Source organism: Pagrus pagrus (assembly GCF_965226575.1).
Source record: "Pagrus pagrus genome assembly, chromosome: 4".
NCBI classification, from domain to species: Eukaryota; Metazoa; Chordata; class Actinopteri; order Spariformes; family Sparidae; genus Pagrus; species Pagrus pagrus.
This window is the reverse complement of record NC_140188.1, coordinates 2,858,121-2,873,537: the sequence shown is the minus strand read 5'-3', so window position 1 is coordinate 2,873,537 and position 15,417 is coordinate 2,858,121. Positions and strand designations below refer to the sequence as shown.

Here is a 15,417-nt window from a genome sequence, read left to right as displayed (position 1 = left end):
AAAACCACTATTATGTTGTGTTTTCATATGCTATCAACCTACCAGGGACTGCAGCTGAAAATTAGCCTGTAAGGCTAAATCTGGGCCATTTACATGATAGACTCATGCTCATGTTAATAAATGTGCATTGTCCCCCTTTTTAAAAACAACAACAAAACAAACACACAAACAAACAAACAAACATTACAGGATCATCAAAACAAAGTGGGATCCATGATCAGATCAGGCATTAATTTCCATGCATTTTAAAATTGAATAAATGTAACTGATGATAAACTGTCTCATATTAAAAGTCAAATTGCATTTAATTACCATGAAATTTTATTGTAATTAAACAGTGAATGTATTTAATTTTATATATTTATCGCTATTTAATTAATTTTCAATTTTTTTTTTACAATACCCATTTTTACCCATATTTTATACTTTATTTATATACTGGAGTCTTATAGTTACATTGCATTTGATTTCCATGAAATTGTATTTTAATTAAAAAGTGAATGTATTTAATTGATCGCTTTTATTTAATGTTATTCCATGTTTTTTATTTTATTTAACTATATTATTTTACCTCATCTTGTTAACTACGTCCTGCTCTACATACCCCGGAACGGTAGGCGGCGGTGTGCACCTATAAGTTGGTGTTGCGATCTACCAAACAGCGCGCAGAAGAAGAACTGTCGCTACGCACTGTACGGGAATACGGAAGTTACGTTACAAAGGAATTAGCGTAACCATATGGGCGTGAGCGCAACAACGCCCTGTTCGTAGCCGTCACGTATTTCTTTTTGTGGTCTGTGAAGCAGCGACTTATCTTGCCGCGATATTTCAGCTTTGAGAGGTCGCTGCTGAGGAGAAGTCAGCGTGTAGCTTCAACAACAGTTTGCTAACTTCAGCCTGAGTTCCCGCTCCGAGCCGCCCGCCTGGTTTCTGTTAATGTCGGAGAAGAAGCGCGACAGTTTATAGCCGTTTGTCCGCCCCCAGCTGGCTGTCGAGCTGTTCTTCACTGAGAAGTTATCCCGGGTTAAATTAGCCAGCTTTGTGGCACGAAGTGGGTCACACAGCTTCTTGTTGACACCGCAGGCTGCTTTCCTTCTCCTTCCCTCGCCTCTTCCAGCGGGTCCGCAAACATTAACGGCCACACGGACGATGGTTTTACTGAAAAACCTCCCGACTCCCACCGAGGGAGTGCGGCACGAGCAAGCCGAGACCACGGCGGTGATGGACGGCCAGAAGCTGGGCTGCGGCACGCTCTACGTTGCTGAAACGTAAGTGATGCACATGGCGCCTGTTTTTCTGTGAGCTTCAGGTGCAGGTCGGTGTTTTATCAGGGTTTGATACAGACATTGTGTTAAGTGACAACAATATTCAGGATGGAAGGTATAAAAACAGCTACATGCGCCACTCCTCGTGCTAAGCACTTCCGGAGTAGGCGCTTTCAAAATAATAATTCGCAGTTTTGATTTTGTTGAAAATCAAGTAATTTGCCTCAAATAAGAAGCTAATATTTTAAAACTGAGCAAAATACTATTTAAAAAAAACAACTATTGCTCTAAACCTGCACCATCGGTTATTAAAGGTGCAATATGTAAGAATTGGACACCTGTAATTCATATAATAGACAAGTAGGGGGCAGCTTATCGCCAGAGTAGTTGCTAACTGCTGCTAACTGTAGCTGCGTTTAGCTAGGCAGTTACCAGTCCTATTAGCTGACTGTGCCTGTGGTTGGGAGCACTGGGGGAGTGTTGGTGTTTTTGGTGTTTACGAGCGGGCCAACACCCTACAAAGTGGCTAGGGGCTAGCTGGTTAGCATGCTAACTTCATTAGCTATCTCTGTGACATACTGGGACGTCTTTTACTTAATGTTTAAACTGTTATTTCTTCATATTCTGTTGATAACTTTAGTTAAATGTTTTATATAAGAATTCTTGCATATTGCACCTTTAATGTTTCGTTGGTGTGAAGAGTGCAGAAAGTGTCAATCAATCAATCATCAGAAAATTCACCAACTATTCTGATAATCGAGTAATCTGTTTGAGTTTTTATTTTGAATAAAAGAAAGTAAACTTTCTATGATTCCAGCTTCTTAAATGTGAATTTTCTGGTTTCTTTGCTCCTCTGTGACGGTAAACTGAATATCTTTGGGTTGTGAACAAAACATTTGACATCTGACGACGACATCTTGTGCTTTGGGAAACACTGATCAACATTTTTTCACCATTTTATGACATTTTCAGATCAAACAACTAATGGATTAGTCGAGAAAGTGATTAGCGGGGCCTGTTGGCGCTTAATTATTTAACACAGGACTGAAAGTACTTCTAAGTACGGGCTCTTACTTTACACTTTCTGTTCCAAAACAATCACTGAACCTGGAATAAATGTCCAAGATCTTCACAGTCATGGAAACTATACATAAGTTGTTTTGCATCAGTGGAAAGTACAAAAAAATGTTTTAAGTTAAACTCTTGGTGGACGAGCAGCTTGTTTCCTGCCACTGTCAAACGGACGCTTTGTCTTTGAAGCATAGCCGAGCAAACAGCTGTCAGCTTTGTGTGTTTTCTTCCTCTCAGACGCCTGTCGTGGTTCGATGGCTCGGGGATGGGTTTCTCTCTGGACTATCCCACCATCGGCCTGCACGCCATCTCCAGAGACGTCAGTGCTTACCCACAGGAGCACCTGTACGTCATGGTCAACGGAAAACTCGGAGGTGAGCTTGATGCAAAGTCTAAATCTTATATTAAGAATATAATGATATAATTATTCAAATAAGAAATGGGTATTATCTTTGTTGAACACACCTAATAATAATTCCAAGCAGCACAGACCGAATAACAATGTTTGTTTACAGTCACTTGAGGGTAGAAAACCGCCACATCACGCATGAGTTTACATACAATTTAATGATGCTGTTTCAAAGTGTATATATCTGATTCATCTAAAAATGCAGGAATGCTGTTGTAGCTTGTTAATGACGTTATGCTGGAGACTTCGTCGTCGGACCACCGTGTTAAACTGTATATCTTTTAAATGTTACAGTTCCGGCTGAAAATGACAACAGAAATAAAAAAGTTTGCCGGTTTCACATATCGCCACAAAAATCAACGACAACGCTTCTACCCAGTAACTGTTGTTGTTATCGAGATGTCACGCTGATTCAATCAATACTGAAACAATTAACAATAAACAACAGGATTAAAGAAGAAAGAAGAATTAACCTATAATATATATTAATATTAACTTTAAGGGGTTTAATCGATATATAATGCGAGTAAATCAGAAAGTCTCGAGTTGGTTTTCAGACTTCTTTTCTTTATTTTTTTTTATTCTTTTATGTCACAAAACTTGTAGCAACTTTAAAAAATCAAAAACATTACCTATTGTCAACAGTACATGACAAATTATGACATTCAGAAACGGGTATTATATTCTTTCATGCATTCTGTCTCAAAAAAGCTGAACGGTATTACAGAAGTAGAAACGCTTTTTCCTGAGATTGAATATTTATTTGAGAAGGAAGTTGGAAAAATCACTTTTGCTTTCTCTGATTATCATATTCTTTATTTTGTAACTCAAGTACGTACGGTACTAAAGTACAATACTTAAGTATTTCCTTTTTCTGCTACTTTGTAATTCCTCTCAGCTACTTTATTGGATACATTTAGTTCCTAGTTAGTTTGCAGATGCGTTTAGACAATATTGGACGATATAATGTCAAGAGAATTGTTTCCCAGAGCCCAAAGTGATGTTTTCAAATTGCTTCTTTCATCCAACAAGGAGTCCAAAACCAAAAGACTCTTCATTTACTGTACAAATCCTCACAATTAAGAAGCTGGAACCAGTAAATGTTTGAGATTTTTGACTTGAAAATGATCTTTAACCAACTGATTATCAAAAAAGTTGATTTCAATTGAGTAGTCGTTGCAGCTCTCCTTCCTACGATATCGATTTGGTGGCTCGCCCTCAAAACTCTGTGTATGCATGAGGAGCACTGGACTACATATATACTATATGACCCACGTTGAGGTATAACGGTTCATGTGAATCCAGGAGAGAAGATGAAACTTGCTTCTGCCTGTATGTGTTATTAACTGTTATGTCTTTGATCCTCACAGATGAGAATGAAGCAGAAATGGCAGAGAAAGCTCCTGATGACGAAGAGGACGACAGCATCAGCAGCGGTGGAGACGACGACGATGAAGAAGGAACGATCACAGAGATTCGATTTGTGCCCAGCGACAAGGCAGCATGTGAGTGACCACACTGAGGATGAGGACTTCACAACATATCTGACTGATAACTTCATCACATGTTTAAATTATTGAAGCTTGTTTTTAGTCCAGAATGAAAAGATGTATCTGTGAGGTGTGTTTTTTTTTTTTTTTAAGGAGCCCGCAGACACAGACAGGAAGTCAGACAGAATTAAGAGCCAAACTGAGAGTGGTAGTTTTTATCTTTTCGTGGGATTTGATGAAAATAAGAGCACACGATGTTACTGGTCCTATTGTTTGAACTCATTTACTCATTCAGTCCACACACTAACCCACTGTGCAGGAAATGAAATACAGTTAGGAGGAAATTATTTAGAAGCAAATATATGTAACACAGTGACAGCACAGACTGTTGAAATGACCACGGGGGGCAGCGCTGCCTCGAGTATAGCATCTAATATGTGTGTGTGTGTATGTGTGTGTCACATGCAGTGGACTCCATGTTCTCAGCGATGTGTGAGTGCCAGGCTCTACATCCCGACCCGGAGGACGACGACTCGGACAACGACTTTGAAGGAGAAGAGTATGACGTGGAGGAGGCCGGTGAGGAAGAACACACAAAGAATAAAGATGCGCGCACACACACACACCTATACTCTAACCTAATGAGTCTTTGAGCAGCTACTCAACAGTGTTTTGAATCTTAATTTGTGCAATAAAATTTTGGCATCAAGACGCTCGCAGATTTGTTAATCAACGAATCATGAAGCAGGTTGCTCCAGCAACAGTGGCGCAACCTGGTGTGTAAAGATGGCGGAGAAGGTAAATGAGCTGCCGATCGCCGCCTCGAATGACCGGCTAGAAAAGCATCAGATCGTCGAGAGCTGCACCAGAGCTAGATGATTTATATATTTACTCTAATGTTTAGACATTTGACGTGCAGTGGCCATATTACTGCCGTCATGTAAAACAAATGTAATCAGCTTTTGGTAGTTGAAAGACTTTTGTTTGGATTGAGAAACGTCCTTTCTCTCGATGAGACCCAGTTTTTATCTTACTGTTGTAATGTCTTGAGACCCGACAGTAAAATAAAACGCGCTGTGGCCTGAATTAACAGTTTCAGTAACTAAAAACATTGACGTTCTTCTGTTTTCTCCCTCTGTCTCTGTTTGTTCTCCCTGGTTGTCTGGACTCTCTGGTTGCAGAGGCAGGTAAGATCTACTGAGCCTTTCTACTTTAAAGTAAACTGGTGGTAACAGCCTATTAGAGGCTAGGCTAACCAGAAGTTAGCATCGCCCTGGTTCCACAACTAAAAGCCTACGGGATTTTTCCATTAGATTTTGGATTATTGTGGAAAATATCTGCCAAACAAAAGGTCATGATACTTCAGCAAGATAATCTTCACAGATGAACACCACTTTTGTGATTTTTGAAGTGTAAATTAAATGTGTAGCAGTAAAAAGCTAATGTTAGGCTACAAACAGACGACATCATGGTCACTTGACTTAAACGTCACCACCACTCAACATCTTACTGCACAATTACTTTACAGGTTTTCTATAAACTGATCAATGTACAAGTTGTAAAGTCAGAGATAGTCTGTAACTAAAGTGGGCCTGTAGAGACGGACTAGTGAGTAGATGAGTCTCGCTGTGATGTGTTTAATGTCCCCGACAACCTCTGTAGTCTCGTTCAGACACTTGTTAGCAACTGCCGTTGTGAACACACGTAAGAGCTTCAAAATTAAACTGTGGGATATTTAATGTTGTAACAAAACGTGTAAATATCTTTAGAAGCTAGAAATGACACTCCAGGAATAATAAGTTATAATAATAGTTAATAATACAGAATGTCTTTAATTGTTGTTAGCTGTGTTTTAAGTGTTTTAAACATTAATAAAATGGTGATTATAAATGCTAAACATGGTTTACTGCATGTCCTGTACCAAACACCATGTGGCTGTTAAAATCCCCAACGCTCTCCTCCTCCGCTCAGAGCACGGCCACGCTGACATCCCCACCTTCTACACCTGTGACGAGGGCCTGTCGGCGCTCACGCAGGAGGGCCAGGCCACGCTGGAGAGGCTGGAGGGGATGTTGGCCCAGTCAGTCGCTCAGCAGTACCACATGGCCGGAGTCCGAACCGAAGAAGCCAACGCCGAATTTGAAGGTTTGAGACGCACACACACGTTTTTGAAAATGAAAATTGTGGAGCCGAAATGATTTTTTCCCACTAATCATGAATCATGTTGCAGTTGGGAAGGGGAAGGGAAATGAACGGTTGGTAATCAGAGAGCTTTTCTAAGTAGGTCACTAACTATAGTTTGTCATTGTGTTGAAGAAAGCAATGCAGCCAGACGGATTCATACGTTTTTATTTCCACATTTAGTCACAAGCTGGCGTCATCTTTTCTCTTCACCCTGTCAGTACCGAGGGTCCTAACAGCTCAGACGACCTGAACAACCTTCTGCTTCTGTTAATTTTCAAATGAAACAGATATTCTGTGAGTTTTTCACCATATAAAGTTAAAAAAAGTGGGAACACCATCTTGATTGAGTTAATTTGCCCAATCAGAGAGAGAAACTCACAAATTTAGGATCTTTTACATTCTTTAGTCTTTTTTGTTGAATTGGGATGTAGAAGGTCAAACTTTAGAGATCTGTATGAATGTGCATCATCTGGTTCATATTTTATTCATATTTCTACTCAGAAAATGATTAAAACAAAAATAAAACGGCTGATTTGACACGATTTTGTTTATGTGATGCTGTTGAAACGTGGTGTTGTTTGGTTAATTGGTGTTTGTTGTTTGTTGTTGTTGTTGAAAGACGGCATGGAGGTGGATGCAGCGGCGCTGGAGGCCGGTCAGTTTGAGGATGCAGACGTCGATCACTGGTGACAGCAAAGACACTTAACATGAAATAAAAGATCTGAATAAAAGGCAAAGTCGGTCCGTACGATCAGGACAGATTGTTGTCTGTTCTGGTTCATTCATGTGTTTTCTGACTCTTTCTGTAGATGGAGGACGCTCCAGCGGCTCCAGTGTTGCATCATGGGATTGGAGAAGAGGACAGCAGCACTTCTTTAAAGCTCTTACTCGTACTCTTCCTGTTCTCACTGTCAAACCTCTTCCTGTGTGCTTAAAGTCATCTCAGTAGACGTCACTCTGGAGCTCTTCGTGGGTTTTCTGCTCGTCCTCCTGTCGCCTCCATCTCTTCTAATTTGCCCAGTTAATTGAACCAAGTGCGCTGCGTTGGGCCAAGTGAGCTACTGTAGAGTATTGAGATGCAGCCCCAGGTCCTGTTGTTGACTGTAAAAATAAAACACTGAGTTTATGTTATTGTTTTGTACCTAACGACCAATTTAATATCTGATTTTCCCGCCGTGGAGAGTTCATGTCTTTGTATGAAATTGTCAATAAATGCATAGTTTTTGTATGAGTTTTTGATTTTTATTACCATGAACGTTGATTTAAAAACTCCACTCGGTAACAAAACCTACACAGAGTTTAACACAAAATGAATACGAGTATGTATGAGTACGTTTTTCTTTCCGACAGCTAAGACAAACGAACTTTATGGATAACCAGGTGATAATCTACCTTATTGTCTGCCGTCTTTTAAACCCACACAGGCAACACAGCTGCAACTAATGATTATATTTTTCATGGATTAATCTGTCAATTATTTTTGTACTGATTGATAAATAGTTTAGTCTATAGTTTTAATTTTATATCAAAAAGTCGATCAATAGTTTATAGCTTTAACTTCCACAGAAAAAAAGTTTTTATTCTATAATTTTGATTTGTATAAAAAAAGATTCATAGTTTAAAGTTTTCATTTTTTTTTCGTTTTTAATTCTCTATTAAAAAGATTAACTTATAGTTTCATTTGTTTAAAATAGTTGAATATTTTTAAGTTTTAATTTCTGTAAAGCAAATCAAGTTTTTTTTGTAGTTTTATTGGAAACTACAACTAAACTAAGTTATTACAAAATAATTGATTTATAATTTATTCTATAATATAATTTTCTATTAATCAATTGTTTAGGCCAGTTATCATTTGTGTAATTAAATATGGATTAATAGTTTTAGTCTATGGTTTTAATTCCTATAGAAAATTGACTCATAGTTTATAGTTTTCACTTGTATAATAATAAATCCATTATTAGTTTGGTCTATAGTTTTATCGGTTCATAGTTTCAGTTGATTAATAGTTTATAGTTTTCATTTGTATAAAAAGTCAATAGTTTTGTCCTTAGTTTTAACTTCTGTCAAAGAAATGATTGATAGTTTAGTCTAGTTTTAATTTCTGTTAAAAAAATCAATAATAGTTTACTCTATGTTTCTAATTTCAATCAATATTTGACTTTTTTGTCGGACCAACAGTCCAAAACCCAGAAATGTTCAATTCAGAAAACAGAAAAAGCAGCAAATCAAAGTATGAAACATGATCCAGTAAAAAAAACAAACATTTATTATTGACATTATTATTTTTCTGTTAATCGGCAAATCAAGTAATCGTTTCACCCCCACTGAGCGCCATTCATCCAGGAATAAACCAACCAGTCAAACAATCTTATTTCAGAAACAGTGATTAATCACAGTTTAATCTGCCTCCAGTCTGTTGTTGTTTGTTGTTTTTACAGAGAAGGTCACAGTTGAATCTGTGTAACAACAAACAGACCTGTGTACAGTACAAGTCTTACATTGTGCTCGGCTCTCGAACGTTGTTAAAAGAAAAAATGCTCGTTGATTAATTAGTGAATTAGTTTTATTTTAGACAAAATAAAACTGGGCTCAGTTTAAATTACTGCAGCTACAATAACTGTGCTTGAATTACCAGAAACAGGTAAATAAATGTTTGGACCAGCTGATCGGATCCAGTCTGATCTTAAGAATCGATTATGATTTCATGCCATGCTGTAATCTGAACATCATGCAAGTGTAAAACGAGATATAATTGTTGATATTCCAGTGACAGATATTTGACATTTTCACAGTTATAAAGGTGATACTGGCTCAAATAAAAGTGTTGAGGTGTCTAAAGGTTTTAAATCAGATGAGTGTAAACTGAAAAGGACTCGTACAGGAATGATTTTTAGTGTTCGGCCAACAAATGCCTCGTTAATGACTTCTGAAACAAATCTACTAAATTAGAGTCTTTAGTTTTCTCAGATGTGCTCTTGAGGTGAAATCACACAGTACATTTGTGTCAGGCTGAAGTCTTTAAACAGTGTGTCAGTATCAGCGTTCTTCTTCTTGTGCCAACGTCTGATGACTGGACCCAGCAGCAGGTTAAAGGAACAGTTCACCCTGATTCAAAACAAATCTTCCTCTTGTAGTGCTGTTTATACATCTAGATTGTTTTGGTGTGAGTTGCAGAGTTTTGGAGATATCCTCTGTAGAGATGTCTGCCCTCTCTGCACTATAATGGAAATACATTTGAAACACTCAACAGTAACGTGTCTTTCCAGAAATCATGACTGCAGATAATCCACAGACCTTGTTGGGAGCAGTTTCATGCAGGAACTATTTTCTGTCTGCTGAACTACACCCACCAACCGTATCACCACGCAGAAGGAAGCGTCCATCTTCTCGTGAACGAGAGGCTCGTGCTTGTGTAACATTAATGTCGTCCTCCTCGGCTGAGCTGTAATGTTAGCTCGCTTCCTCTTGCTCAGTGATACGGTTAAAATAGTTATCGTTATCAGATTTTAGATTTTTCAGATATTATCGCGATATCTATAGAAAATTTGAAAAATAAAAGCTATCCGTCAAATTCATCCTGAACTTTATTTATTGTGTGTTCTGTCTGGTCAAGTGTATGGAGGAGGAGAGAGAATCAGGATGGCATTCAGTAGAGTGCATACCTCAGCCAAGTCCAAACAGTCCCATTTTGTGCTGACTCATAGATGCCAGCCACTTAAATACGCCTGATTTTCTTTCATCGACATTCATGAATAATTTCCTGAGAAATAAACGAAAATGACGACCGTCACATCTCGCAGTGTTAAAGAAAGTGAGAAGAAAAAAGTCTATTCTTGGCTGAGAGCCATCCTCCATCAAAGCTTTTAGGAAATCTGTTCAGTAGTTTTCAAGCGAATATGCTCACAAACCAACCAAGAAACAAATGAACACAGGTGAAAACATGACACGAAGAGGTAATCAACCAGGGTTAAGGTGCGTTCCCACCACCTTCTATGAGAAAGAGAGGCTATGTATCATTTACATGATATTATCATATGTGCATTATTAACACCATATCATTATTTCATCTTTAAATATCACGGTTATCATCAGTACTGGTGTACCTCAACACTCCTAGTTCCTACATGAAACTGCTCACAACACGGTCTGTGGGTTTATCTTGAGTAGCCGGTTGTGATTTCTGGAAAGAGACACTGCTGTTGACTTTTTCAAAAGCATTTTTGATGCCTTGAGCTCCACAAGCCGAGAGGAGGCTGACTGATATCACACCAAAACAATCCAGATGGATACTTAGAAACACAAGTAGGAGGAAATATGAGCTTTTTTGATTTTAAGGTGAACTGTCCCTTTAACAGTCCTTCACAATGTCCACACGTGTAGCCCGGCGATGCCTCTTCCTCATGTCCTCTTCTTGGTCTCCAGGGGGAGCTGGAGGGACGGGGATTTCCTCGACAGCAGAGGGACGAGTTTATCAAACAGCAGCACTGAGCTCATCGTACCTGCAACAGCAAGAATGTAGAAGAAGAGATGAAGAAGAGGAACGATTCGCTTCACATGCACAAAATGACATTCTGGGTTTCTCCATCAAAACAAATCAGAGTCGGGTGCAGAGCCAGACTATCCGGAGGAATAAACATCTTATTCTGCTCTGATCCGGAGGCGTTTACCGACGGGAGGAGAGCTCAGACATTACGTTTTAAACACAAACCTGATAGTCCCAATCTGTGTTCATATCTTCTACACAGGACATTGACATTGAGATTATTGAGCTCTGTAGACGTGAACATTTCCAAGAAACTAGAATCAAGATAGAAACATTTTGCTTAACTGTCTCTAAACTGAAATAACTTACATAAAGTGGGTCTGCAGTGGTGTTTTATAAGGCCAGAAAAAAACATTCAAGACCTTCATGAGTTAAACTTTTTAAGTTTTTTTATGAAACTTAACATCAGTGCTTTTTAAGACTTGTCAAGAGCTGCAGATACCCTGATACCAGTGTACATCAGGGGGTCTTACCCAGCAGAGGGCCCAGCCAGTAGACCAGGCAGTACTCCAGGAAGGAGTGTCCACTGCAGGGGAACTGTGTGGAGAAGGCCAGCGCCGGGTTGAACACCGCTCCAGTCACACTGCCACCTGGACACACACACACACACACACTTGTATTAATGAAGTGTACATGCTTAAAAACACATCATTCTTCTCAAACTGTCCATTACTGCAGCACCTCTATTCACCCTCCGTTTTAGCTCCTTTCTCTTTAAAGGTGTAGTCATTAATGCTGATCCAATACAGACTTTGGTCCGCTAGCTGTCTGTTCTGTGTGCGCTGACAAAAAGGACTGTGACAACTCAAGGGCGAAGACCTGTGTCAACATCGGCGAGGCTTTTCAAAGGTGGAGAGACCTCCGAGAGCTGAAAGGGCTGAAGACGGATGCGGAGGTTGCTGTGTTTCTGCTTGACTGGTGGGTCATTTCAGTGTTGCTATGTTTCACACAACCCTCCATGAGTTCAGGGGTCAGAGTTTCTGAATGAGCACTGATGGGATGGGTGTGTTTGTGTGGCCGGGAATTCAAATATCAACAGTCGTTCCCCAGAATCAATGACGACACCTTTAAGGCCCGCCTCCTGCAAAGTTCAGTCTGCTCTGATTGGTCAGCTCTCACAGGCCTGAGCAGGTACCACACAGTGTGTTTCACATCAGCTCTGTCGCTGTTTTTACACCTGTGGCCTTGTGAGGAGCGTAGCTGAGGGCGGCGACTGTACGGTTGTGACATCACAACATACGGACGCATCATCTCTCTGTGAACTGAGCAACTTGATACTTTGACAGTATTTATACGGCAGCCGTAGCAAAGGTACTCACTTCATACTCAAGTAGAGAAAGTAACAGAGTACTGGCTGTGGAATGTACTCAGAGTATCAAAGTAAAAGTCTCCCTCTGAAGGACATTTGTGGTCGAAGCTAACTGAAGCTCACGTCATATTAATATAATTCAAAGACTATTAAAGTTAAAGGTAGAATCAGTAGGATTTGTCCCAACTGTTCCTGAACGCACCACAAAGATAGTTGATTGTTGAGTCTCATTCCCAGGACGTCAAATCGCCACATTCTGGGTTGGTAAAGCGTCCCGAGCAGCAACAAAGAGAGAAAATAAGAAACTCTCTGCAGAAACGAGACACTAACACGCCTTTTCTCCCCGTTCCAGCCTCCCTCTCTGTCTGTTTACGTCTTTTGCGTCTTTGTTCGTCTCGCTGCGTCTGCCGTGCGTGATGTGCTCTGATAGGTCGACATCAGTCTTGTGATGTTGTGAAGGCGGCGTGCGATGACGCCAAATAACAATAATCTATAATTCCCCTCAAATGCATCAAACTAAAGTAACGAGGCTGTTTGAAGCTGTGAGGAGGAGAAAGTTCAGATGTTTGTGTTCAGATGTAGAGAGGAGAAGTCAGAAATTAATGCTCAAGCGACGTACAGGTACCTGAAACATCTACTTAAGTGGAGTAACTAAGTATTTGTACTGTTACCTCCCACCTCTGCCTATAGACTTGCTTTATAATAAAAACAGACAATATGGGGCCTTGATGGACCAAAACTGCAGCCACTGTTTGTTGGTTTACAACCGAGAGAGATTGAGATTTTTTGGGTGTTTTTGATTTGTTTGATCAAACTGAAGGAGGGAGTGCTGCGTTATGAGCTGAGACGGTTCTCGTATTTCTGAAGCCAAACAAACCTTTAACAAAGTCATTGAATCACCTGAAAAATGCATCGCCACAAAGCTGAAAACATGGCTGTTTTATACGGAGGAGTATTAGGGCCAGGGGTGAGGAAACACATGAGAGAAGGATGTTTGTTTATTTGTCACTGATGAACTTTCTCAGCTCAGGAAACGTTCAGATTTTGGAGATAAGTGGTTTTGACTGGACAGCAGCGCTATGTTTTCAGGAAATCTTCTGTTATCAGGTACAAGTCTTCAGATAGTGAGTTCTGAGAAGGAGGATGTTGCAACACTGACGGACATCACAAACACTGTTTCTACCCAGTTTGTATACTGAGTGTCAGATGGCTGTTGCAGAAAGTCAGCTTACTGTCATTCCTCAGGGCAGCAATGTCACATTTCATTTCCATAAATGAGCTGCAGTTATTTCACTTAGTCTGCATCACAAACAGAAAACATTTGTTCCTTTGTGTTGTGTTTTGTTATGTAGGCTATACAAACCTAAAGAGACTCTATAGAGTGGTGCAGTCTGTAGTCCTAAAACCTGGAAATCAGTTTGCATTTCTGCACTTTGGTTCCCTCGTCTAAAAGTCTATGTGGGTTTTTAAAATTGGTTTTCAGTTAAATGCCTGAAATAACGTCATGGCTACACCACTCTATTCTGTTGCATTTGATTAGAGACCCACTGAAGTGCCAAACAGCGACACACTGAATCAGGCTGACCTCTGACCTCACACTGGGAAGAAGAGTATGAAAACAAGGTCCCACTTTATAAAAACCATCATTAATGAATGGTGAATTTACAGTAAATTAAACTTTAGTTAATAGTTATTTATCTTTTTAAACATCAACTTTCTCATGGCCATCAAGATAATGTTTATAACCTAACTGCACAGTGTTTAATAACATTTACAAAGTATTATTAACATCAGTTGCAACTTTACAATAAACAGTTGCTTATTAAATGTTTTTCGAAGCATTCAATTGTTTGTTAAAGGAGCATTATGTAGTTTTAGGGAAGAAATGTTAATGAGAAGAGAAAGATCTTCATTGGCTGATTTTTTTTCTGCCTAAACAAACTAAACAATCAAACTTTCTTTGTTTTCACGACCGAATAAACTGAATAAACAAACTGACCTTAAAGGACAACACACTTTATGCTGCTTCACCTTGTTTATCTGTGGCGGACCCTGCCACCTTTCTAGCTTCAGTGTCGTGGGGACCTTATTTTCCTGAGTTTGTATTATTACCTCATCAATATTGTAAATATTAAAATTCAGAGTTTTGATTTCTTCTCTAAAACTACATGAAACTCCTCCTGACGTTTAATTAACTCTACAATAACATTTATTAATGATGGTTATTATTAATTATTCACGTGACGTCATCACAAACAACACAGAGCAGTCATACCTGCGTACACCACTGTTGCGATCGCTGCAGCCACCGCGTGCACGCGGTATTTCTCCTCCACCGATCGCGTGTGCGTGACAGCAGTCTGAACCGCAAAGGCGCACGCGAGCTCCACTGCGGCGGCCTTGGGCAGTGGCGCGTGAATGGGGCTGATGCACCGGTAACCGAGGAGCTTATGGCGCGCGTGCAGTCCCGACAACCCCATACCCCAGATCACAGGCACAGCGGCTCGCGCAGCAGCGGCCGCGGCGAACTGGCACGCGATCCGCCGCAGGGCGCACGAGCCCGAGAGCCTCGCGTGGTACGCGTGCTCGAGCGCACCGGTGGGGTTGCCGATGGCCCCGCTGAAGGTGAGCCCGTGGATCACGGCTGCCAGGTACGTCAAGGTGAGCGCGAGTCGAGGCTCGATCCCGCCCACCTCGGACAACAGCCTGAGCTCGTGCGTGCAGCAGCACAGCTGGAAGGTGGACACGAGCTCCACCGCGTACACAGAGAGCCCGGTGTCCGCGAGGGCCCTGGTCAGCAACCTGCGGGTCGCGTCGCTCAGTGCGACGATCCCCGCGAGCAGCACCAGAGACACCGCCACGTCTGCAGTCATGCTGGCGGCGGGTCCGCGCTCTCTGTCGGGGACTGTCTGCGCCTTCAGCCGCTGAGAGGCTCCGCTGTGTGCCCCGAGCAGCTGCTGCCTCCTCCGGGCCTCTGTCTCTCTCTGTACCGAGGAATCTCACTTCCTCCGGTGGATGAGAGCCTCGGCTGGGCCGGGCTGCTGCTGCTGCTCTATCCCGGAGGATGCGGGGTCCAATCGGGAGCAAATGAGCTTCAGTCCCGGTAGCTCACATGGTGCGGAAGTGACTGAGCTCCCCACTTTTCC

General features: G+C 40.9%; 2 protein-coding genes across 2 annotated transcripts; one reads left to right on the top strand and one right to left on the bottom strand.

Moving 5' to 3' along the window:
• Positions 1-722: 722 nt before the first annotated feature.
• clns1a (chloride channel, nucleotide-sensitive, 1A) lies at positions 723-7,109 on the top strand (the record flags this gene model as incomplete). The annotated part of the gene is made up of 6 exons (XM_084351938.1): positions 723-1,268; positions 2,574-2,710; positions 4,116-4,250; positions 4,704-4,814; positions 6,207-6,380; positions 7,039-7,109. Exons 1-6 carry the CDS (start codon positions 1,150-1,152, stop codon positions 7,107-7,109), a joined length of 747 nt encoding a protein of 248 aa, XP_084208064.1. The 5' UTR covers positions 723-1,149.
• A 1,553-nt stretch (positions 7,110-8,662) lies between these two features.
• aqp11 (aquaporin 11) lies at positions 8,663-15,411 on the bottom strand. Its single transcript, XM_084352195.1, has 3 exons — positions 14,547-15,411; positions 11,436-11,552; positions 8,663-10,918 (listed from the first exon to the last, which is right to left on the bottom strand). Exons 1-3 carry the CDS (start codon positions 15,142-15,144, stop codon positions 10,818-10,820), a joined length of 816 nt encoding a protein of 271 aa, XP_084208321.1. The 5' UTR covers positions 15,145-15,411; the 3' UTR covers positions 8,663-10,817.
• Between the last annotated feature and the right edge of the window lie 6 nt (positions 15,412-15,417).